Source organism: Nesoenas mayeri (genome assembly GCF_963082525.1).
Source record: "Nesoenas mayeri genome assembly, chromosome: 4".
Taxonomy (NCBI): Eukaryota; Metazoa; Chordata; class Aves; order Columbiformes; family Columbidae; genus Nesoenas; species Nesoenas mayeri.
Window position 1 is genome coordinate 1,502,837 of NC_137540.1, and position 19,380 is coordinate 1,522,216.

At 39.2% G+C, this 19,380-nt stretch overlaps 1 protein-coding gene across 2 annotated transcripts in view; it reads right to left on the reverse strand.

Moving 5' to 3' along the window:
* The window catches only part of GRID2 (glutamate ionotropic receptor delta type subunit 2), a gene marked incomplete at its 5' end in the record, with an annotated part of 555,352 nt that overhangs the window by 88,324 nt on the left and 447,648 nt on the right, over positions 1-19,380 (reverse strand). For both annotated transcript variants that reach the window (XM_080344422.1, XM_080344421.1), the window contains 2 exons: positions 10,838-11,150; positions 16,714-16,911. In XM_080344422.1, the coding sequence (XP_080200548.1) occupies positions 10,838-11,150; positions 16,714-16,911 (511 nt within the window). The remainder of the gene's footprint in view (positions 1-10,837; positions 11,151-16,713; positions 16,912-19,380) is intronic.

Genomic DNA, 19,380 nt, shown 5'->3' on the forward strand with positions numbered 1-19,380 from the left:
TATCAAATTGTTTTTCTATCTGTCTTCAAACCCGCAGCCTGCCCAGCTGGCTGTCTCCACTGCACCAGCTTCACTCCAGTGGCAGAGGGCGCATCATTTGGCCACCAGACTCCCTTGTAAAACACTGCCAAGATACAGCAGGAACCGTAACAGACATCCTTGATTAAAATTTTGTTTCAGAATGAATCTATCTGCAAAAGGCTGTCAGACACAGCTATTGACATCATGCTTCCAATCACTTGTTTATGCCTAGCACCCCTTTTCTCCCTGGATCTAATTTATACACAACAGTAGTCAGAAGCTCTATAAAGCTGGAAAATAATCCGTGCCAATAGCACTACTAAGGGCAAATCAAGGAGGGCAGCCACATACAACATGTGTTGTACCTATAAAGGTCAGCTTTAATTCTGTTTTAATCTTCAGATACTGAATGCAGGCTTTCTAGAATGTTCACCATTCTCATTTTGAGGAAGAATGGATCGGATTCTCTTTTAAATCACTCCTACGCTGTGACGAGACTGTGCAGCTCTCAGAATAATCCAGATAGGACTGCACTCTGCCTGCTACTACTCCTAAAAGCTGCTTCTTTTTCACAGCCGTAAAACCTTTCCATAAACCCCTATTCGTCCTAAACACAATGCGCAGACTTTGCAGAGAGCGAAACTCAGAAGATGCTTTTCATGGAAGAGGTAACAAAAGTCAACCCCAAAATCTAATGGACTTTGTTTAAGGCTCTATTAAACACAAATTCAAGCCTCTAATTAAAAGTGAGAACAGTACAATGAGGAACGCTTTTACTTACTTTTCTACTTGGGAGTTTTTAAATAAAACCCAAACATTTAAATGTATACTGAAGGTTTTAAAAAAGGACCTAATAACTGTATTCCACAAGAAAGTGATCTAATGTGATAATGGAAAGTCTAACTCCTTTTCAGCTGAGCTGAGATTCCAATTTTCTGCATCACTAGCAATGATAATGTTACACAAACAGTGTTCAATCATTAAATTAATTCCCATTAAATCAATGTCCTTAAAGGCCAAACAGTCCTTTAATAATTACCTGATTAAAATGGTGTTAGCACAACATATTAGTTATATTATATTTATAATTCCCTTCCCAACAATAAATAATTCCTTCCCACCCATCTCACCAAAATGTTGACAATGAGGCAAAAGTTGGGAAGGGAAGCGTGTCATAGCATCACGGAGCAAATGGTTGTGGTCTCACTTCTCCTGCTCTTGGTGACACTTCAAAAATGTCCATCAATCACATTGACATTTCTATTATGTGCTATTTACAGTATGAATCTTCAAGAGCTATAGGAATTAATTCCTGGCTTTTAAGCCCAGACCCACAAAATAAAAGACTTCTTTCAGATATTAGCAGTCAAATTCTTTCTGCAGAATTAGCAAGATGGGACGTTTTCAATTGAAAATCAAAGTGCGTCAGAGAGAAAAGAAAATGTTACAAATAGTGGTCAGTAATTTAATGCCAATGTATTGTTTTGACTTGTGCAGTGTAATTACACAGAGGCAGGGGATGGACAGACTTCACAGTGTTTCTAAAAGTTGTGGGAAGTGCATAATAAATGTATATTTCATTTTTCTCTTCTGGTCTTGTTAGAAAAGAAGAGTAATGACTGCAGCCAAAGTTTGGAAGTGGAGGCATCTGCTTGTATGTGCTGAAGTGACTGGGAGCTCTTAGATGCAGCATTACTAGACTTACAATACACACATTCAAATGCTAAAATATTCACGCAAGTCTTGATATTTCAAAGTAAATATTTTGATTGCTATAACTGTGACCGTATGGGAACTGTGAGGCTTGGTGCTCATCTCTAATGAGTAGGTTGGCCAAAATCTCTCGTATTAATGCTACTGAAATGCATTGTTTTATCACAAGACTTAGCAGGGTTTCAAATCTAATGTTGTGGTTACCAAATACAGTAGCATTCTTTTACGTAATCACAAATAACTGCTCCATAAGCCCAACAATTTTACCAACAGCTACTTTCTCAAAAGAAGTTCTGACCAGATAATCTTCCATTGCCACTTTTGCCACATAGGACAATAATTTTACATGATATAAACGCACACGCGTGCAGAGGCAAACACAGGGCACCATTTGCAGCGACTGGGAACGCATCAATATGGTATATGCTATTATTTCAGAGAACATTGTCACCTAATCTTAAATACCCTCACACACTGGCAACCTTCTGATAAGATTTCAAGAGATGCCGAGATCCAGTCTTGCTATTACTAATGGCTGGATACAAATGCTCTAAAGCCTCAAACAATCAAGCACAATTATCATCTATGGTTCATATTCATAAGTGGTTAAGCAGTTGTCACAAAGAGTTTGGCCTAGAGGTGGCCTTTCCATAGACTACCGGCAGTGTCATACGTAGGACATTCCGGGATGGGAAGAAGAGCTGTGCGCAATGGACTGAAAACAGGCCATCTGTACATCCAATAACAGTGAGCTGAACAATGGCATTAATGAGGAATTAAAGATAAAAGCCTGTCAGGGAGGACATTATGAACATGAGGGAGAGAGTCCCCCTTGGCTGCAACTGAGCAGCTCGGAACCAAGCAAAACAAAAGCCAACTCAGTGGGACCATAAGGACAAACAATAATTCAGACAAAGCCTCTCTGTCTTTTGACAGGTACTTTTTCCCACATTTTTACTTTTCTAACCTCTTCACAGCTCTGTGACTCCAGACTTCGGTGGGGAAGAGGGTTTTTTAAAAAGATCTCACACCGAAATATAGTTTTTTTGCTTGAACTTAAAAATATTACAAAATGTTTTATTAATCTGTTCTTGCATGATTTCCAAGCATCTGTTATCAGAGTGGCACCCAACTACTGCGAGGCGAGTAAAACACTGACACCTCGGACACATCAGTTCAGTTTTCAAGTCACTATTTCTAGTTATTCTTTAATTTTCAGGGTGCTTATCTGCAATGAAGTCCTAACCTTATGGAATTCAATCATAACTAACACAAGAGCGCTCTAATTATGTTCCTAAATAACACATTTAAAAATTTAGACTAAAATTCCACTTCAGGTACATCCAGTAATGTCGTTATCACAGCGATCTCTAAAACTCACAATGACCTAAACTAATACTGTGGCAGTTCACGATGAACAGGGGGCAGAAGAAAACCCTCAACCATTTAAGCTTCACTAAGGATAATGCCATAATATCCTTTATTGATGGAAACCACTAATACGAATTATTATGTTTGAAAGCTGAATATCGCCACGCTGAAGATCAGGACTTGGGTTTGGTAGAAGTGAAAAGCGACTTCAAGATGACTTCACTGGACAGCAAGGATTTTCCTCTTTGGGGACAGACACAGAAATGAAAGAAGTTATTGTAAGAACAGAATACGTGCTTATATCCAGGCATGAACAATGAACACTCCCACTCAACAGATTTATTATCACCGTTCCTTATCAGCCTGTTTACAGAAGGTTTTATTTCCTACCTTTCCCCTGCATTGTTGTCTTTATCCTAGTGTGGGGGAAAGCACACTCTCCAGTCAAAACCCCACGTGCTCCTTCATCTCCGTTTCTGTCTGTATCACACATTTTGAACCCAACGCCGCCTCATCAGCTTCAAAAGCAATGACAAGGTAAAGTCCTCCTTTATGATCCCTCCCTCCCCTATTGACAGTGGAAGAACACAAATGAAGCAGCAGGAGGTTCCTCCGCCAGGATGCTGCTGTAATGAAGGCAATCCTCTTAATTTGCTCCCTGGGAAGCTGACTGAATAAAAAATACAAATAAAAACCCCAACAGCTCTCATTTCCCTGCGTTGGCTGAGAGTGGACCTTCATCCCAGCAATCAGGGAAAGCAACAGGTTGGTTAACTTAATCAAAATATTCATTCAGTATCATTATTTCCTTCCTTTCAATATTAATTTCAGCCTACAGAAAAGCACCACGTGTGCACCTCTAAAACTGTGTTGATCCGGTGCCTTGGACACCAGCTGCTGAAAAAGGTTGAGCAGTTTGTAAATGAAACTACTGTCATCCGAGCAGAGGGGGAGTGTTCTTAATAAAGCTAAAACTCATTTCTCACTTCCTTCATACCCTAAACAGCCAAAATTGCCAACTTCATTGTAAGCTGCTGTGCAGCAAAAGCGAATAGCAGGGCAAGTAAGGCTTACCTCTTCAGCTTCTAAACGTCTTTGCAGGCAAAAATGTGGGGTACTGTCCTCCAACATGCCAAAAACATTCAGTTCCTGGCTAATATCTCAATTAAATATGTGTTATACACAGGTGAACTCCAAAAAGTCAAAACTGATTACTTAATTTGAATCTATCTTATCCATTCTTTACCCAAATACAGTATAAAGGCGTATTAGAAATCACAGCAATTAAAGAAATTGTTCTAAGTAAAATATTCACCTTTGGATGCTTTTGAAAGATGGAGAGACGCCACAGACATACAGTTCTACTTTTTCTTTTGCTCATTGGGTCTTGATTTACACTATAGCCAGACACACATCACCTTCTCACAGTGTATTAAGCAGGCTTGGAGCTAGTCCTAGGGGAATGAAGGTGCTTTATGGGCTTTCACACCACCATTCACTCTCCAGCTCCTCACAGAAGCTGTGTCAGACACCACGTCCCTAAATACACAGCCTCACGTAGCCACTGCTCGTAGTCAAGGGAGCAGGTGCACACAAGATCCAGAAATCCATTATTTCAGATGCCCCGGCTGAGTCTTAATGACACTTTTAATTTCCAAACACATTTAAGACATAGGACACGATTGCCAAAACTTAGTTGTTTCTTTGATGCTGTCAAGAGGGCTGTCCAAACCACGGAGACATGCAGAAAATACAGACTAATAGATAAGCCTAAATCTAACATAATAAAACGAGAACTTGCGTGTTTCATGTTTAAGGGTGGAACTATAATGCCACAAATATACCTGCTGGTGTTGGTGCTAGAAAAAACGTGGAGGCTGGATCGTTTCCTAAGGTGTTGGGTATCTGACTTTGATTTTCCTGGCTCAGTGCTGTGCATTTTAGGCTCAGCAAGTCCGTTCCTCTTGTTTCAGGAATATGTGAAGACTTGGCATTAGTTTGAAGAACGATTAAAATTGTTAATTAATGACACTGGGATTCAAGTGTTGCTTCCTATCACAAGACATAAAACATGTTTTAAGAAAGAAAACAGGTAATATTTCCATTTTACAATAGAGAACAGATATATGGCATACTAAATGACGTTTCTATGGTTGGTCAGCAGATGAGATGCAGAGTCCAAATTAGGAACTAGGTCTCAGTCCTAAAGCCTTTATACTGGATATTTTTTTATTTGCTAAGCTTAAAAAGCAATTAAGTCTCACTACTAAATATCGCATGTGAAGACGTAATTGATTTCTAACACATTTCTTTCAAAATACTTCTAGAGCTTTCCCCTGAATATTAAATACATAAAGATGGGTGTAAGGTTAATTAAGAGAAAATGTCACTAAGAAAATCCGTTGTCACAGCCTAATGGTTGCCCACAGATGGGGATGTGCCGGCAGTGAGATAAGCGAGATAGAGTCATTTATTAAGCAACAGCACCCGCCAGGCAGCGCATTTCAGGGGAATTATCTCAGGCCTTGGGTGGTAATACAAGGAACAAGCCTGAGAAGCCTGAGCAGTTTTAACCATCCGAGAAGTATTATAATGACTTAGAAGTGCCAAGGCTTGAGGTCCATTTTATTGCTCTTAGGAAATGTAATTTAAACAAGGCAAACAGTGAGATTTGCTCATTTACTGGGCATTATGAACATAATTGGCCATTACTGGCACCACTGATGACCAAGCAAAACCCACGGTTGTGAGTGGCATTTTAAACTAACCCAAAAAATAGGGGCGATTTCACATGATTAATTTCCTAACTTTGCTAGGTTAAGCAAGAGTATTAAGATCTCTGAAGAAAATAATATTGTTGGAGGTAATACCTGAATCGCCGATTATCCTATGGTCAAACCCTATTTATAAAACTATAATGAATGTTTGTTTTGTTGCAACCACTGGGAAATGATTAAATCTTGAATGGTTCAGCCATTTTTAATATATTTCTTAATAGAGCAAAAAAACCCCCAACTAACCAAACTCCACCAAAACCCAACTGTCTGGTTCTCTTTCTTACAGACATTTCCAAGGGAAACAGAGCCTTGCATCTTTACCTGCACAATTTAAGATCCTGACGGCCCAATTCAGAAACACCTCCTCTTAATTAAAAGTAAAATGAATAGAGATAAGAGACAAAGTCTTTCTATCGTGTCTTTTATATTAAATACAAACCATCGTAATTTTCCATGTAACTTCATTATTTTGTCTACATTCACTTTAATTGTATTAAACTAAGTAAGCTTTTCAGTGCTGCTCTCCAAAGCAAATCCTCTAGAACATTCCTCTGCAAGTTCTTGCTAAAAATCATGCAACATTTCCTCTGTCTCAAAAAAAACCACCTATTATAGAAAACGGGTTGGGAATAACAAAATCTTGAACTTCTCTTTCTTAAATCATTGGTTTTCTCCAGCAATGGTGAGAGCAGAATGCTCTCTAGAGTATTTCATAACAAGAGCCCATAAAGTAGTAGGAAGCTAATAGAAAACCTCCCAGAGATTTAGCTAAGTTCTCAGCAAGAATAAATAGACATTCTGCCATTGCAGTGGTTCGATTCAGTTAATCTCCATGAAGGTTTTAGTAAACCTAATTTCCTCCCCAAAACAGCTCTTTGGTCCTTGTTCGCATGGCAGATTTCCAACACTGGCATGTTCTAATTGAGGGCGAAATTGGAGGGAACAGCAACATTACCAGGGCAACATTTTTTTGTCCAAGCGGCAAAAATTAGGTTTGAAAAGAAGCAAAATACAGAGCTTCTGCCACTTTGTTTTCTAAGATGAGCAAGTAGAAAAGAACAAATTCAGAAGCCACGACACTAAATTTCAATGTACCTGAAACCCTCCGTAGCCTAATGAATTTGCTTCATCTTTAGACATAAATAAAGACCTCTGAGATAACAGACGTGTGTTACAGCATCTCGTGCCTGGATGAGTGGTTCAGAGTCAGGAGCGTTTGTTTTTCATATAAACCACAGCACTGCATGGCCAACACCACTGCAAAGTCTCTGCCTTCTTAGTGGCCACAGCGTAGTGCAGTTTCAATGGGTATATTGGGTAGTAAGGCAAAGAATTTCAATGCACTGGTCACCATTTTTTTGTTCAAATGAAGGGTTTGAGTACAGAATAAAAGCCAAAAGAAAACACCTTGCAGTTTACACACTTTTAGATGAACTGAGGCTCCCCAGTTACATTGCAGTTCTGTCTTCAAACTTCTATCTTCTAATCCAAAATCACACGTATCTTGAAATGGCAAAAATAATGTATACAAGTACATACACTGATCTCTAGGATGAACATAAAATTGAAAGGGAAACCGAGAGAAAATACATCTCTATACTATGATAGTCTCAAAATGGTACTTAGACCAGTCACTCCAACAGAGAGAAAAGAAGAAATGGAAAGCCAAGTTCAAGAGTGAAGTTTAAATGATCTAAGCTACAGTGACAGTAAGTTTCAGTCTACCTTCGAGGAAACAATTAAAATTATGCTACCGAGTATGACAGCAATCATAGACTTGACTTAAAAACTACTAGACTGATCTGTGCTGAGTCTGGTCTACAGACAATGACATAGTCTTTTTAACCTGTTAATAGAATTTCATCAGGGCATCAGAGTCGAGGCTGAAATAAAACCCAAAGTGACACAGCAGACCAAAGTGACCTGGGAAAATCTGCAGCGTTTTCACCTATTTTAGAAGAAACAAGTGAATTGTTTTCTTTCCTCTGCCTAGAGAACAGAAAGAGAAGACGCCACTCCATAGACTCAGACTAAGAGCCCAGCGCAATCAAAGCCCTCACAATCCTCGGTTCGTGCTGCTTTGTTTCTCTCCGCGCAGGATATAAAAGCATCTTTGGCTGTATGTTTTGATAACTGAAATGAATACCTTGTCATGTTTTAAATTGGCATCTGAAAGGCTTCTTAAGCGAACGTGACAGTATTTGAAACGCCCCATGCTGCCACACTTAAGATATGCCAGTCACCATTAATAGCAACAGATTTGGTATTCCAAAACAAATAAAACCTGCAGAGTTTTGCTGCTGAATGAAGGGCTGATGAGTGAAAACAGAAGCAAAATTACTACAATAGCCAGTTAGCCTGTCAATGGAAATTACTTTCATTTGTCTGTATTCACAAGGGTTAGTAAACAATAACGCTTCGGCTAATACAGTTTTTGTTATATTCAAATTGAATGTGAAATACAGGCTGGCATTATAAATGGATTTCTTACTCTTTCGCACTGGATTTCTGAGGCCTTCTGAGTCTATAAATTGGTTGTTAAGTTTCATATACTTTAGTATCAACCCTATAAATCTTTGTAATTTTTCCTCCTAGCCAATGAAGGACCATGCTTCTTGTTGAAGGCGAGATGTGCCTACAGCTTCCCCTCACTCAGCAGGAACCAAGCGAATATTCTATATTATTCTAGCGGATTCTAAAGAGTTGTGCTGAAAACCCACTTGGCAAGGCGGTAAGACCTCTCTCTCTATAAAGAAAAGCCTCTTACCTTCCAGGTTCTGTGAATTTGTTTTTCTGAAGCCCCATAACAGTTTTGGGGCTCCCGGCTGCCCTGTCCCCCCAGCAGATTTTACTGAGATGCATCTCATGACCTTCTTACCACGGGGAGTGATGCAGACCTACTTGAGCAAATCTCTTTTCTTTGTCTTTCCCCCCACTCGCCAGGAAATTCTAGTCCCACTCCTTTTCACCTAATTTCTTCCTCATCTTCGTGCTTAATTCAAGGCTTCCCTCTAACCCCCCCCCCCCGCCTTCAAACACTCATGTTTACTGACTGATCAGAAACCTCTTGTATTTGTAAGCCACTGAAGGCCCCCCTTGTGGGCACCTACTCTGGACCTATGACTTTGGAAACTTTGGGGCCCTGGGTAACACAGGTTTACTTGAACAGATACAAGGCAAACAATTCTGATAATAATTCAGGAGACTGACTCATGTGATTAAACTGGCTTTGCCTCCTTTAAACCTTTTCTGGGCAGTCTCCTATAAAGCTTTTAAGGACTAATGATGTTTGGAAGCATAGCAGGGATGCTAAGGCTAATACCAGGCAATAAACCTATGTAAAATTACTCTGCATTTATGCAGTAGAAAAACTAATTCACAAGTTTGAACCTAACGGGCAGACAGATGTAATGAGTCTAGTTCTGTAACAGACCAACTGCTCTCTCACAGTTGGATTCCCTACACGGTTACACTGGGAATATTTTGGACAGAAAGAAAACCCACCCACATACATTCAAAAAACATTTGCAACTCTCGGCTGGCCATGAAGTCTTTGCTTTTTCTTAAAAAAAAAAAAAAAAATTCACAACAAACATCAAAATATCTTCAGCATTCCTCAGCTAGCATTTGCTATAATGTGCATTGAGCAGTGATATCAACGCAAATTAGAATTTTAAAAGTAATGCCTCTAGGTTAAGGTGTTTAAAACCATCCCTCTTGTGGAAATTCTCAACTTCATCTTTTCTTCTTTTTTTTTTTGGATGGTAGTGTTAATTCAGCTTTTTTACCTTTTAGGTGTTTCACACTCAATTTTCCCGCATGCCTTTAGCTTTTTGGATGTCATTTGATAGTTTCTAATAGGGAATAATATATTTTCTAAATTACATTTTGCCAGTGTTACATCAATTTGATGCTTTCACCTACAGCATGAGTGTCAAACTCATTTTCAGTGTAACTACTCCTACATTTTACAGACCTAAAATTACATTCGGCCCTTTGAAGGCAACCGTGAGGCTGATGTGGCCTCCGGTGAAAATGAGTTTGACCTACAGATTTCCATCCAAGTTCATGTTAAATTCTAAAATACTGTCTGGGAGCTTTGAGGCTGTAGTTGACATCGCTCTTTGTAGAGCAGGTGCTCCATGCAATTAAAAATAGGTGTATCTGCATTGCTAGTAATGAACAATTACACGGCTATGCCGGAAGGTATTTGTTCTGTTGTGTTGTCAAGTGTTATTATCTAAATCTTCTTTGTTCTTGTAGGAAGCTGTGTTTTCTTATTCCACTTTGCAATACAATCCTAATTTGTAGACCTGAATTTTAAGTAGTATATACCAAACCCAGATCTGTAGTCCCTGGTGGCTTTGGAACGCATGGGTAAAGCTCTGCCAGAAGAAACAGGCTGTGAAGGACTTGGGAATATAAACAGAATTGAGGAATAGCCTGGGCTGCACCAGATGCTAAAGGGGATTGAGAGAGCATCCAGGGAGGCCAGAGAAGGTTGAGTCTAAACTTTACATAAGAAATTGCGATAAACCAGAAGAGGGACATTATCAGATACAATAAGACCATTTAACACTGAAGACTAGTCTAAACTTAGCTCAAAAGCCAAATCCCAACATTTACTGTCTGACTGTGAAAGAACATAGCGCTCACATTAACTATGAGTAACTTTTCAGCAGATATGAGAAATACTCTTATTTTTTTTTTTTTTTTTTTTTTTTTTAACCCGAAGAAAGAAAAAACATCTTCCTCTCATTAGACAACTACAGATAAAAAGAAGATAGAATACAGTGCTCTGAACTTCTCATGGTTCCCACACTGGCCAGCCAAATGCCTTAGAAACCTTATAGCACAAGGTTTTCCAGTGCTCCCAGTCCCCTGTGGGCTGTGGGAGGGAGACGTGGAAGATGAAGGTCTCTGCAGCAATGCAGAGGTTTGCTCCTGTCTCTTACCTTGTTGCACAAAGGATCCGTAGACAAACCACATGGAGTTGTAGAGAGTTGTGGAGGTCATGGATCCCATCTGAAGGCGCGGGGGGTTGAGCCAGTTCAAGAGGTAGACCAGTAGCCCCACTAACAGCACAGTGCCGGCAATGCACGCCCACAGGGAGAGGTCGAACGGTGCCAAGCAGGCAAACATGTCCACTGTCTTCTCCGCCTTGCGAAGCAGCACGCCCACCGAGTAGTCCATATAACGCGTTGTGAAGTCCACCACGTTCTCCCTGTCGGGGGTGATGGTCAGGGCAGAGATCCCTATATCAGCTCTCTGAGGAAAGCGGGAGAGAGAACACGCATAAGCAGGATCTTCAGGAAAGACCTTTGTTCCTCTGCGCTTTGTAGCAGCTAAACTTACGGAGAAGCAGATGCCAAGACCGGTGTCTTAAGCATCGCATATGTGGTCCCAGAAACGTGACTAAAGCTTGAACAGTATAACTGTACCGCGTGTCTTAGTTTCTGTAAGCAAACCTCACTCGGTGGACTTGGGCACTTCATTTTCCAAGGAATCAAAATACTTCAAATACAGATAACAGCTGGAGGAAATCTACTTCTGGCCATTTTTTTTCAGTCTGGCTTATTGAAGCCATCATGGCCATTGTGGGAAAAGGCAGACCTTGTGTATGGCCTTTCCAATCAGAGGAGCCACACGATATCCAAAATGTTGGTGACATGATGATCATGACAAAGGGCCACTGCATGACAAAGAGCATCTTAGATATCCTGGGATTTTGGAGGCACTTGAAATTCTGAAAAACCAACAATTTTGACTGCAGAGTCTGAAGTGCAGAAGAGGAGATATTCCACGTGGTTCCTTTACTATTAATTGCTCTATACGCTCCTGCTAAGCAATTCCTCTCCATGCCAACATGTCCTGCAGCTACCTTGGACTTGTGCCATTGACATTCTTTTAAATTTAAAGAACCCATTTCAGATGAGAAGCAGATGAATAACATTCCTTGATCTAACCACCGTATTTCACAGCATGTCTGGATATTGGGCCTCCAGAGACACCAGGCAGAACTACAGTAGGTGCTATTTTACTTTTTGCACGTACAATTAGAACTGCAGTGAAAACAAGAAAGGGTATCCAAAGCAGACACATTACCACAATTTTAAAAAGCCCAAATACTGAACAAAAAGACTGTGAATTCTAGATCTTTTAATATGAAAAAGACCACTTACAATACTTTAAGCTGCTACTTGTTTGATTTAAGCCATTTCTGTTCTGCCTGAAGCCGTGTGTGGTCCTTTGGAAGGGGGTGAGGACAGCACAAAGGCTTGAAAGTACTGTGTCAAATGTTATTAACTCTCTTGAATCTCTTTCTTCTTGCCCAAAGAAGGCAGAAATTACCAGCTCCTTAGAAATGTGATGTGAAATATTAAGTGGGAAGGTATGGCAGCTGAAACTGATTAGAACCAAATTTGCAAAAATCACCTGGGCTCTATTAATACCACCTGCAAAACACTCTGCAACCCATGGTACAAACACACTTAATCACAGCACACTTAAGACTTTGATTTAAATGATATTGCTTTAACTTCATACTAATTGTTAGCTGGCTTGAGACAGTGGCAGGAGATAGCTGCTGGCTGATGATTTGGGCAAAAAAAAGTGTTTGAAAACATTCATTTGCTTAAAAGGCATGAATTAGAGCTTCAGCTTGAATTTGGGGGTGAGATTCTCTAGTGTCTTAAGTGAAGCTGTGCTGAAAACACAACTGAAAACAGGGTTTTACCAACTCACTTCATGTCCCTTCCAAACAACGTTTTGTGAGTGATGATTTAAGTGCCCTTTGCCCATGGGCAGCAGCAAACTCAGTCAGTAACCCAAGGGAAAACTTCATCAGAGTCTTCCACAATTGTGAATACAAATGTATTTTTAAAATAATTCACAAATATAAAAGCCCAAGGCTCTATACTAATAGTTATCAAGTAGGAAAATGCGGTTCTACTTAATGAATAAGTACGTTTATTTTTGTTTTTCCTGAATATACATCAAAAAGTAAAACAGGATTTCAGGGTTAAGGACACATGGAAACAAAAATCCCTGCTGTTTAATTTTAGCTGTGTTATTAATTACCAGCATGGTACTAAAATATTGCCCTACTGCACCAGGTTATTGTGAGGTGCTAATTCAGGCTGTATTTGTAAGATGTTTCAAGATTCCCCACTGAAAAGTGATATACGTAGGCAAAGATTCTTTTACCAAATAATAGATCAGTGTAGAACTGAATACTATGTTTTTTTTCTGGCTCCCCCCACCCTTTAAAAAGAGAAACCTATTTCTCTATGAACTACATTGAACACAGTACATGTGGCATTTGTGGAAATACTATGTTAAATCTCTGGGGAGCAGTATATCCAAATTCCACCGCATTATGATTCCACCGTGGTTATCAGCCACCTATGGCAGCGGAATAACGTTGTCCCAATGGAAAGGTTGCATGTTCTTTGTCATACTGCAGTAGCCATTGTGATATAATTATGTCTTGCAATTAAAGAGTGATAGTAGAGTAAAAAAACAGACAGGAGAGAATTAAGTCTTGACCTCTCAGTACTCCTGTGTTTAGCTGTTTAAAAAAAATAAAGGTTATACTAAAATATGACAACTCATATTCTAAACTAAATTGAATGGTAAACATCAGTTTACTGGACAACTACAGGTTTAGCACCAAGCAAAGCTTAGGCTTAACCTAACAGTTGATCTACTGATGGTGAGCATTCTTAATTACATATAGATCCTGTCAACTTGTATCAAACTTGGAAGACGGAAAAAATCAAACGCTTGTCATTAACATGTCAAATTGGATCAGAGAAGACATCAGTTTGAAGAAGTCAAGGTTCGCTTAGTGCTTCTGAGACAGAAAGGCAAATGCATGCAATTATGTCAATATTTAGATGTAAAGCTGCCAATCTGAATTATAAACAAGTGAAACTCCCCGCTCACTAAGTTTTTGCAGTGCCAAAACCAACCATCAGCATCCTAGATGTCTGTTTAACATGTTTCTGATTAATGAAACTCTGACTCCTAAAACACACTAAAAAAAACAGCAGAGGGCATTATTTTTCTTTACGTGACCTGTCTAGCAATTTATACCTGTTGACAGTAGCTCTCCTGAGATTGTTGTAAAGCAACGCTACCAGAATTAGAAAATCCAAAAGAAATGACCAAATGGGTGTGATAGCATTGTCACCGGTGTCACAGAACCAGCTCATCAGCAAAGCCCATAAATCCATGAAATGCCCCGATGCTATTGCTTTCGCAAGCACATCTCATACCCATAAAAAGCAATCTTGTGTTGATTCCTGCGTTTCATGATCAAGAACAGGGAAAATAAATGAATCTACTTTAAATTATTCCCGTGAGGCCTTTCATTTTATCAATTTCCAGCGTTAAATCAAGTTTCAATGAATGCTGGAAGCAATAAACCACAGTCCCACACGTTACATCGTTATTAATGTGGACATGCAAAAATGAATCACAGAGACATTTTTGCTCAAGTTAACACACATACATCCAAATAATTCTCCTTTTATTCAGTTATTATTTTTTCTTCTCACTTTTCCTCCCCTCATGCTTTCTTCTTTCCTGTGCTACTCTCCCCTTAGCAAGACACATTAAAAAAAAGAGCCTTATTAGGGGCTTCTACTTGGCTTATGGTTTCTTTTAGAAATGTTTAGGCCTGCATTTAGTTTTCCTTTTTTTTTCCTATGGACCTAAGTGCAATCAGGTAGTTTTATCTATGATGTTTTTTCCTTCTGATGGCTCCTCATTGGCAAAATATCCTAGCAAATGAGGTAACACGGTTGCACATGGGAAATAATGGCTGATGGATGTGAATACCACCGGGAGGTCCAGAGCCATGCTGGAAAGCCCACTGTCCCCTCCCACGAGTACATCCAGCTTATTTTGACAGAATAAGGGGCGTGGAGCAAGCGTGAGCCTGATATAGGTCTTGACAATCAAAGCAGGGGAGGCTTGAGCCAGTTTCCAAATTCTGAGTAAAGACCAGTTGCTTTGATCTGCTGGTTCCAGCTCCTATTTTAGCAGCCAACAGGGACCTCATCTTCAAAGCTGGAATGGAGCAAACTTGGCGTGATCTCATGGCTTATCTTCTGCAGTGGCCACAGACATCCTTCTCAACCAGATGTACTCAAAAAGAGAAGTCGGCTGTTCCATTTCCCTTGAGGAGGACTCAACTTTTTGCAGAAATACGTTGTTCCAAACTCATTTCTGGCTCACGCACCAACAAAGAGCACTCCCCGTGTTTCTGGATTTCCTCCACACGTTGGCTGGACTATCACATTAAGACTTGGTTGGGAAAACAAGGAAATGCTCTATTTTGAACAGGTCAGACCTTTAATTTAAAACTATTCTTTGCTCCTTTGCTTCCTCTTACCAAGTTGCCAAGCAGATATTTGAGCTCTGGGAGCAGAACTCCGTTCGCAGTAAATAAGAAAGCAGCCTTGCAAGAACGGCTTGCACTTGGTAAGGGCTGGATATACACTGGCTGCTCGCCCAGAGGTTCTTTTGCCTCAAGAGGGACAGAGAATGGGAGAGAAGGGCCCAGTGAACCTTTACTATTAATTATATAAGGGATAAGGAAGACAAAAAAACTCTACGTTTCCATGGAGTATTGGAAAAATATGTTTTTCGAATTACAAATGCAGTTCCATTAACTCTTCATAGTTTCTAACTGTACAGAAATATTTCATATCCATGAAGACTCGTTTATAGCAAATGTGTAGCAGACTGGTAAATTTGTTCCACCCGTGACATCTATTTATAGATCCAGGTGTTACCACCTTAAGTGTGTTATCAGAGTTATACAAGTTCCTGCCTACTAAAGGGACAAGAATGCCATACATGATAAAAATAAACCACACTACTATCTCTCATAGTTAGATGAGGGGCTTTTAGTTGTTAAAATTTAGAAGATGGAGGAAAATATACTTTTCTAAGTACAGAAAGCTTTTTCCAGCTTACCATGTATGATCACAGCATTCCAGCTTCATAAGAGCATAGGGAGATGGCAAAAGAAGTTTATTACTAGAGTGTAAATAGAATCATAGTATAGTTTGGGTTGGAAGGTACCTTTGTAGGAACTGCGCCACAGGTATGGCACATGTGCTTGTTTTCCGTTCCAACAGGTTTCAGGAAGACAGAATCAGTTAAGCCTATTGTTGTTTTTTTTCCTTTGCATGGGGATTGTATTTTCATTCTTATATTTAATGTAAAATTAAGTAGACTAAATGGTTTATTAATTACAGAATAGAGGACATACTACTCTTGATTCATACATCTACATAATTATTATATAGCAATAAAGCATCTTCTCTTGATTATATACTTCATGTATTCATCTCACCAACATTTTTCTAAGTGTCATACGTTATTTACGTAATGCTTCACTAATCCCTGCAACACCAATTTTTCTTTTTCAAACAGCCTCTTCAACTAATTTGTGTCCAGTCTTACCAAATTAATTAGGATGCTGTGCATCCCCTTATTTGACTGTGTTCAGATTTCACACTGCTATGCTTTGGTTGGAAAAAAGGGATTGCCCTGCTGCTTAAATAGTTGCCAGCAAGCACCATTTCCAGCTTTTTCTTTCCTGCCCAAGGCACCTGGGGATACTACGAAATGCTGGTGACACAGGCAATGAACACCATTATATATATACATATATATTATTATTATATTATCAGCCAGTATCCTTTTTCAATGAGTTAGTGAAAACACTTTGTTCCGAACATCAGCCAGTATATATACCATGTATTATTTAGCTTTATCATATGACCTTATTTAGTAAGGTTATTAATAAACTTACCTTAAATACCAGTTCTCCTATCAGTCCATTCCAGGACCCATCATCCTGAGGGCTCCCATACTTGTGATCTGGTGCAACATAGATTTCATATTTAAAGCCAAGGTAAGTGGCCAAGGCTTCCAACACGTCTATTGAGAAGCCCTGATACTTCTTCGGCTTTCCCAGAACGTTTTCAGACACCATGACAAAGGGTTCTTCCTAAAAAGAAAACGAAGTAGGCAACGGTCAGTAAAACAACTACAGGTCACAACTGGGTGCTGTGTAAGGAATGAAAAACATGGCAAAATAGGCTATACATGCATTTTTCTTGTCCTTCTACCGTCAACTGAATCTAAGGCGGCTCTATACAAAGAGAATCCATTTAATTAGTTTAGGGAGAATCAATTATGGAACTTGAGTTTGTCTATAAAGAACAAGCAGGGAATATTTGTCAAAAAGATGACTAGAATAAAGGATGCAAAGAGATACTGCAAGTTGGAATGGGTTAGTAACGTTTCCAAACTGTATGCTTTGCTTTTCTCTTTTGCCAAGATCTGTAATTGTTTTCTCTGTTTTAAAAAATTAATATTTCTAATAACATTCTCAAAAAGAGATGGTTTTTGGCGAAATTAATTTCTCCTCTTCTGCCTCCCGTTCTTCCTATTGAGTATTTAATTTCTAGCCATTCTCCTTCCTGTCTTTTTAAAATGAAACACAAAACAAGATCATATTTCTGAACACAAACCATGCATTTGCCATACGTGGATCTCACTTGTGCTTGTTCTTTGTTTTCCCTAAGAACATCTGTCTGATTTAGAGCAAAAGTATCAAATTCCCTCCAAAAGCATGAAGGCATTGTAACACTTGGGTATTTTTTTTTAAATATGCAACATTCCTTCCTTACAGTTATTCACATAGTGCTGTAATTTAGTATGAGTTCAACAGGAATCTATTCGCAGGTGCAGAAGGTCGAGTCTGCATGACCCACAAGCACACAGAAGAAAACAGGAACCATAGAATTTACTTCTCCCAGTTTTCCAAGATCCAAATGGAATAAAAATGGAGGACGGCAAGTGAATTTTTCAAGTAGTTCTCCAGCACCTGGGTCCCGAAAACACCCAAGAAACACAAACTAAGTTGGTGAAAAGAGAGGGAATTCGGCTTTGCTGCTCACTTGCGAGAAAGATTCTTTCCATGTGGACTCAAAACTGCTGGGAAAACATGGTTCCACACACACACAAATATAGAATTTATCAATTGAAGCATATTATGCACAACATTCTAAAGATTTGTGTGTTTTAGAAGTTGATGATTTCCATATTAGAAAGGATTTATTCTTAACGCTTCCAAGTCATTAGAAAATAGCTGCTCATAAACTGAATTTTTATTCATTTTCTTAAAAAGGAATTGCTAATTGTACTGATTTAAAACACTTTCAAAAGTGCCATTTTTCATGACCGATTTCAATCTTTTATTAAGCTATGTAATATTGTTTGCTGTCGAGAGATTTACAAAAACACCCCAATGTGCTATATATTTAATGAAACAGAAATAATCAAATAAGCTTTATGCAAAGCAACTAATACTTCCCAATTTCTGCTGAAGCCTGGAGCAGCGAAATATTTAATCACATTCCAAATGAAACAAACCCAATCTATTCCTATGGGGTTTTCTTCTTGTAATTGTTCACATTTCTCAAAAGGCATTGAAAGAGGACAAAAATACTTATCTTGATTTTTTCCCCCTATAAATGCTGCAAGCTGAAACTATGGCTTTTGGTACACTGGAAGGTGTTACGGGAGTTCCTATGGAAAGAGATATACGTCCCCACAACCCTATCAAGCGAACTAGTGAGTTTGGAGGTGGCCAAATTCACCTGGATGATGAAATTTCCATTTGACCATCCTATTTTATATCCTTTACTAGACCACCTAATAAAGTTAAACAAAAAAAAAACTCAAAAAACCCCAAAAAGAAGAGACAAGCTTTTGGGCAGAGAAAACCTTCTTGTCTGAAAATGGAAAGAGCAATACTCAAGCTAACTAGCAGAAAAGAGCAGTAACTCCCTGTTTAACTTGGTTACATGAATTAGTAAGACAACCAAAGAGAAACACTGGTTTATAACTGTGTTACAGAGGTAGGGGATAAAGTCAAGCAATAAATTCAGACCTTAGAGGAGGGAGAGCAAGAGAATGATGGTTTGTGAAGCACTCGGGGACAACTTATATGAAGGCAAAAAGTACATCCCTAAACTCAGAGTCTGTTTGGTATGATGTTCAGCAGCCAATAGACTAGTGAATTAAATTCCAAGCTTTGATCATCATCTTCTGGTTCTTCAGTGAAAACCAGGGTTTGGAGGCTCTGGTATATTTGAATACTCTCTTTCTGGACAAATTAGAGAAAAGTCTCCTGAAAGAACAGGAAAAGCACCATTCGAATCTTCAAGGCAGCTCTCGACTAAATGTGTGACAGGAAGGAAAGATTGCATTCATGGTCTGTCTGTAACAGAGTGATGGTCTTAGACCAGCTGTACATGATTTGATGTGCACACCACATCTTCAGGAGATCATTGGATGGGTGACAAGACAGATGTTGTAATTACAAGGGTGGATTCTGTGGCTTCAAGTTGAGACTTATTTCAGGATAGAAACTGTACGGAGCCATGATACACTGCACTGCTGCACTTAT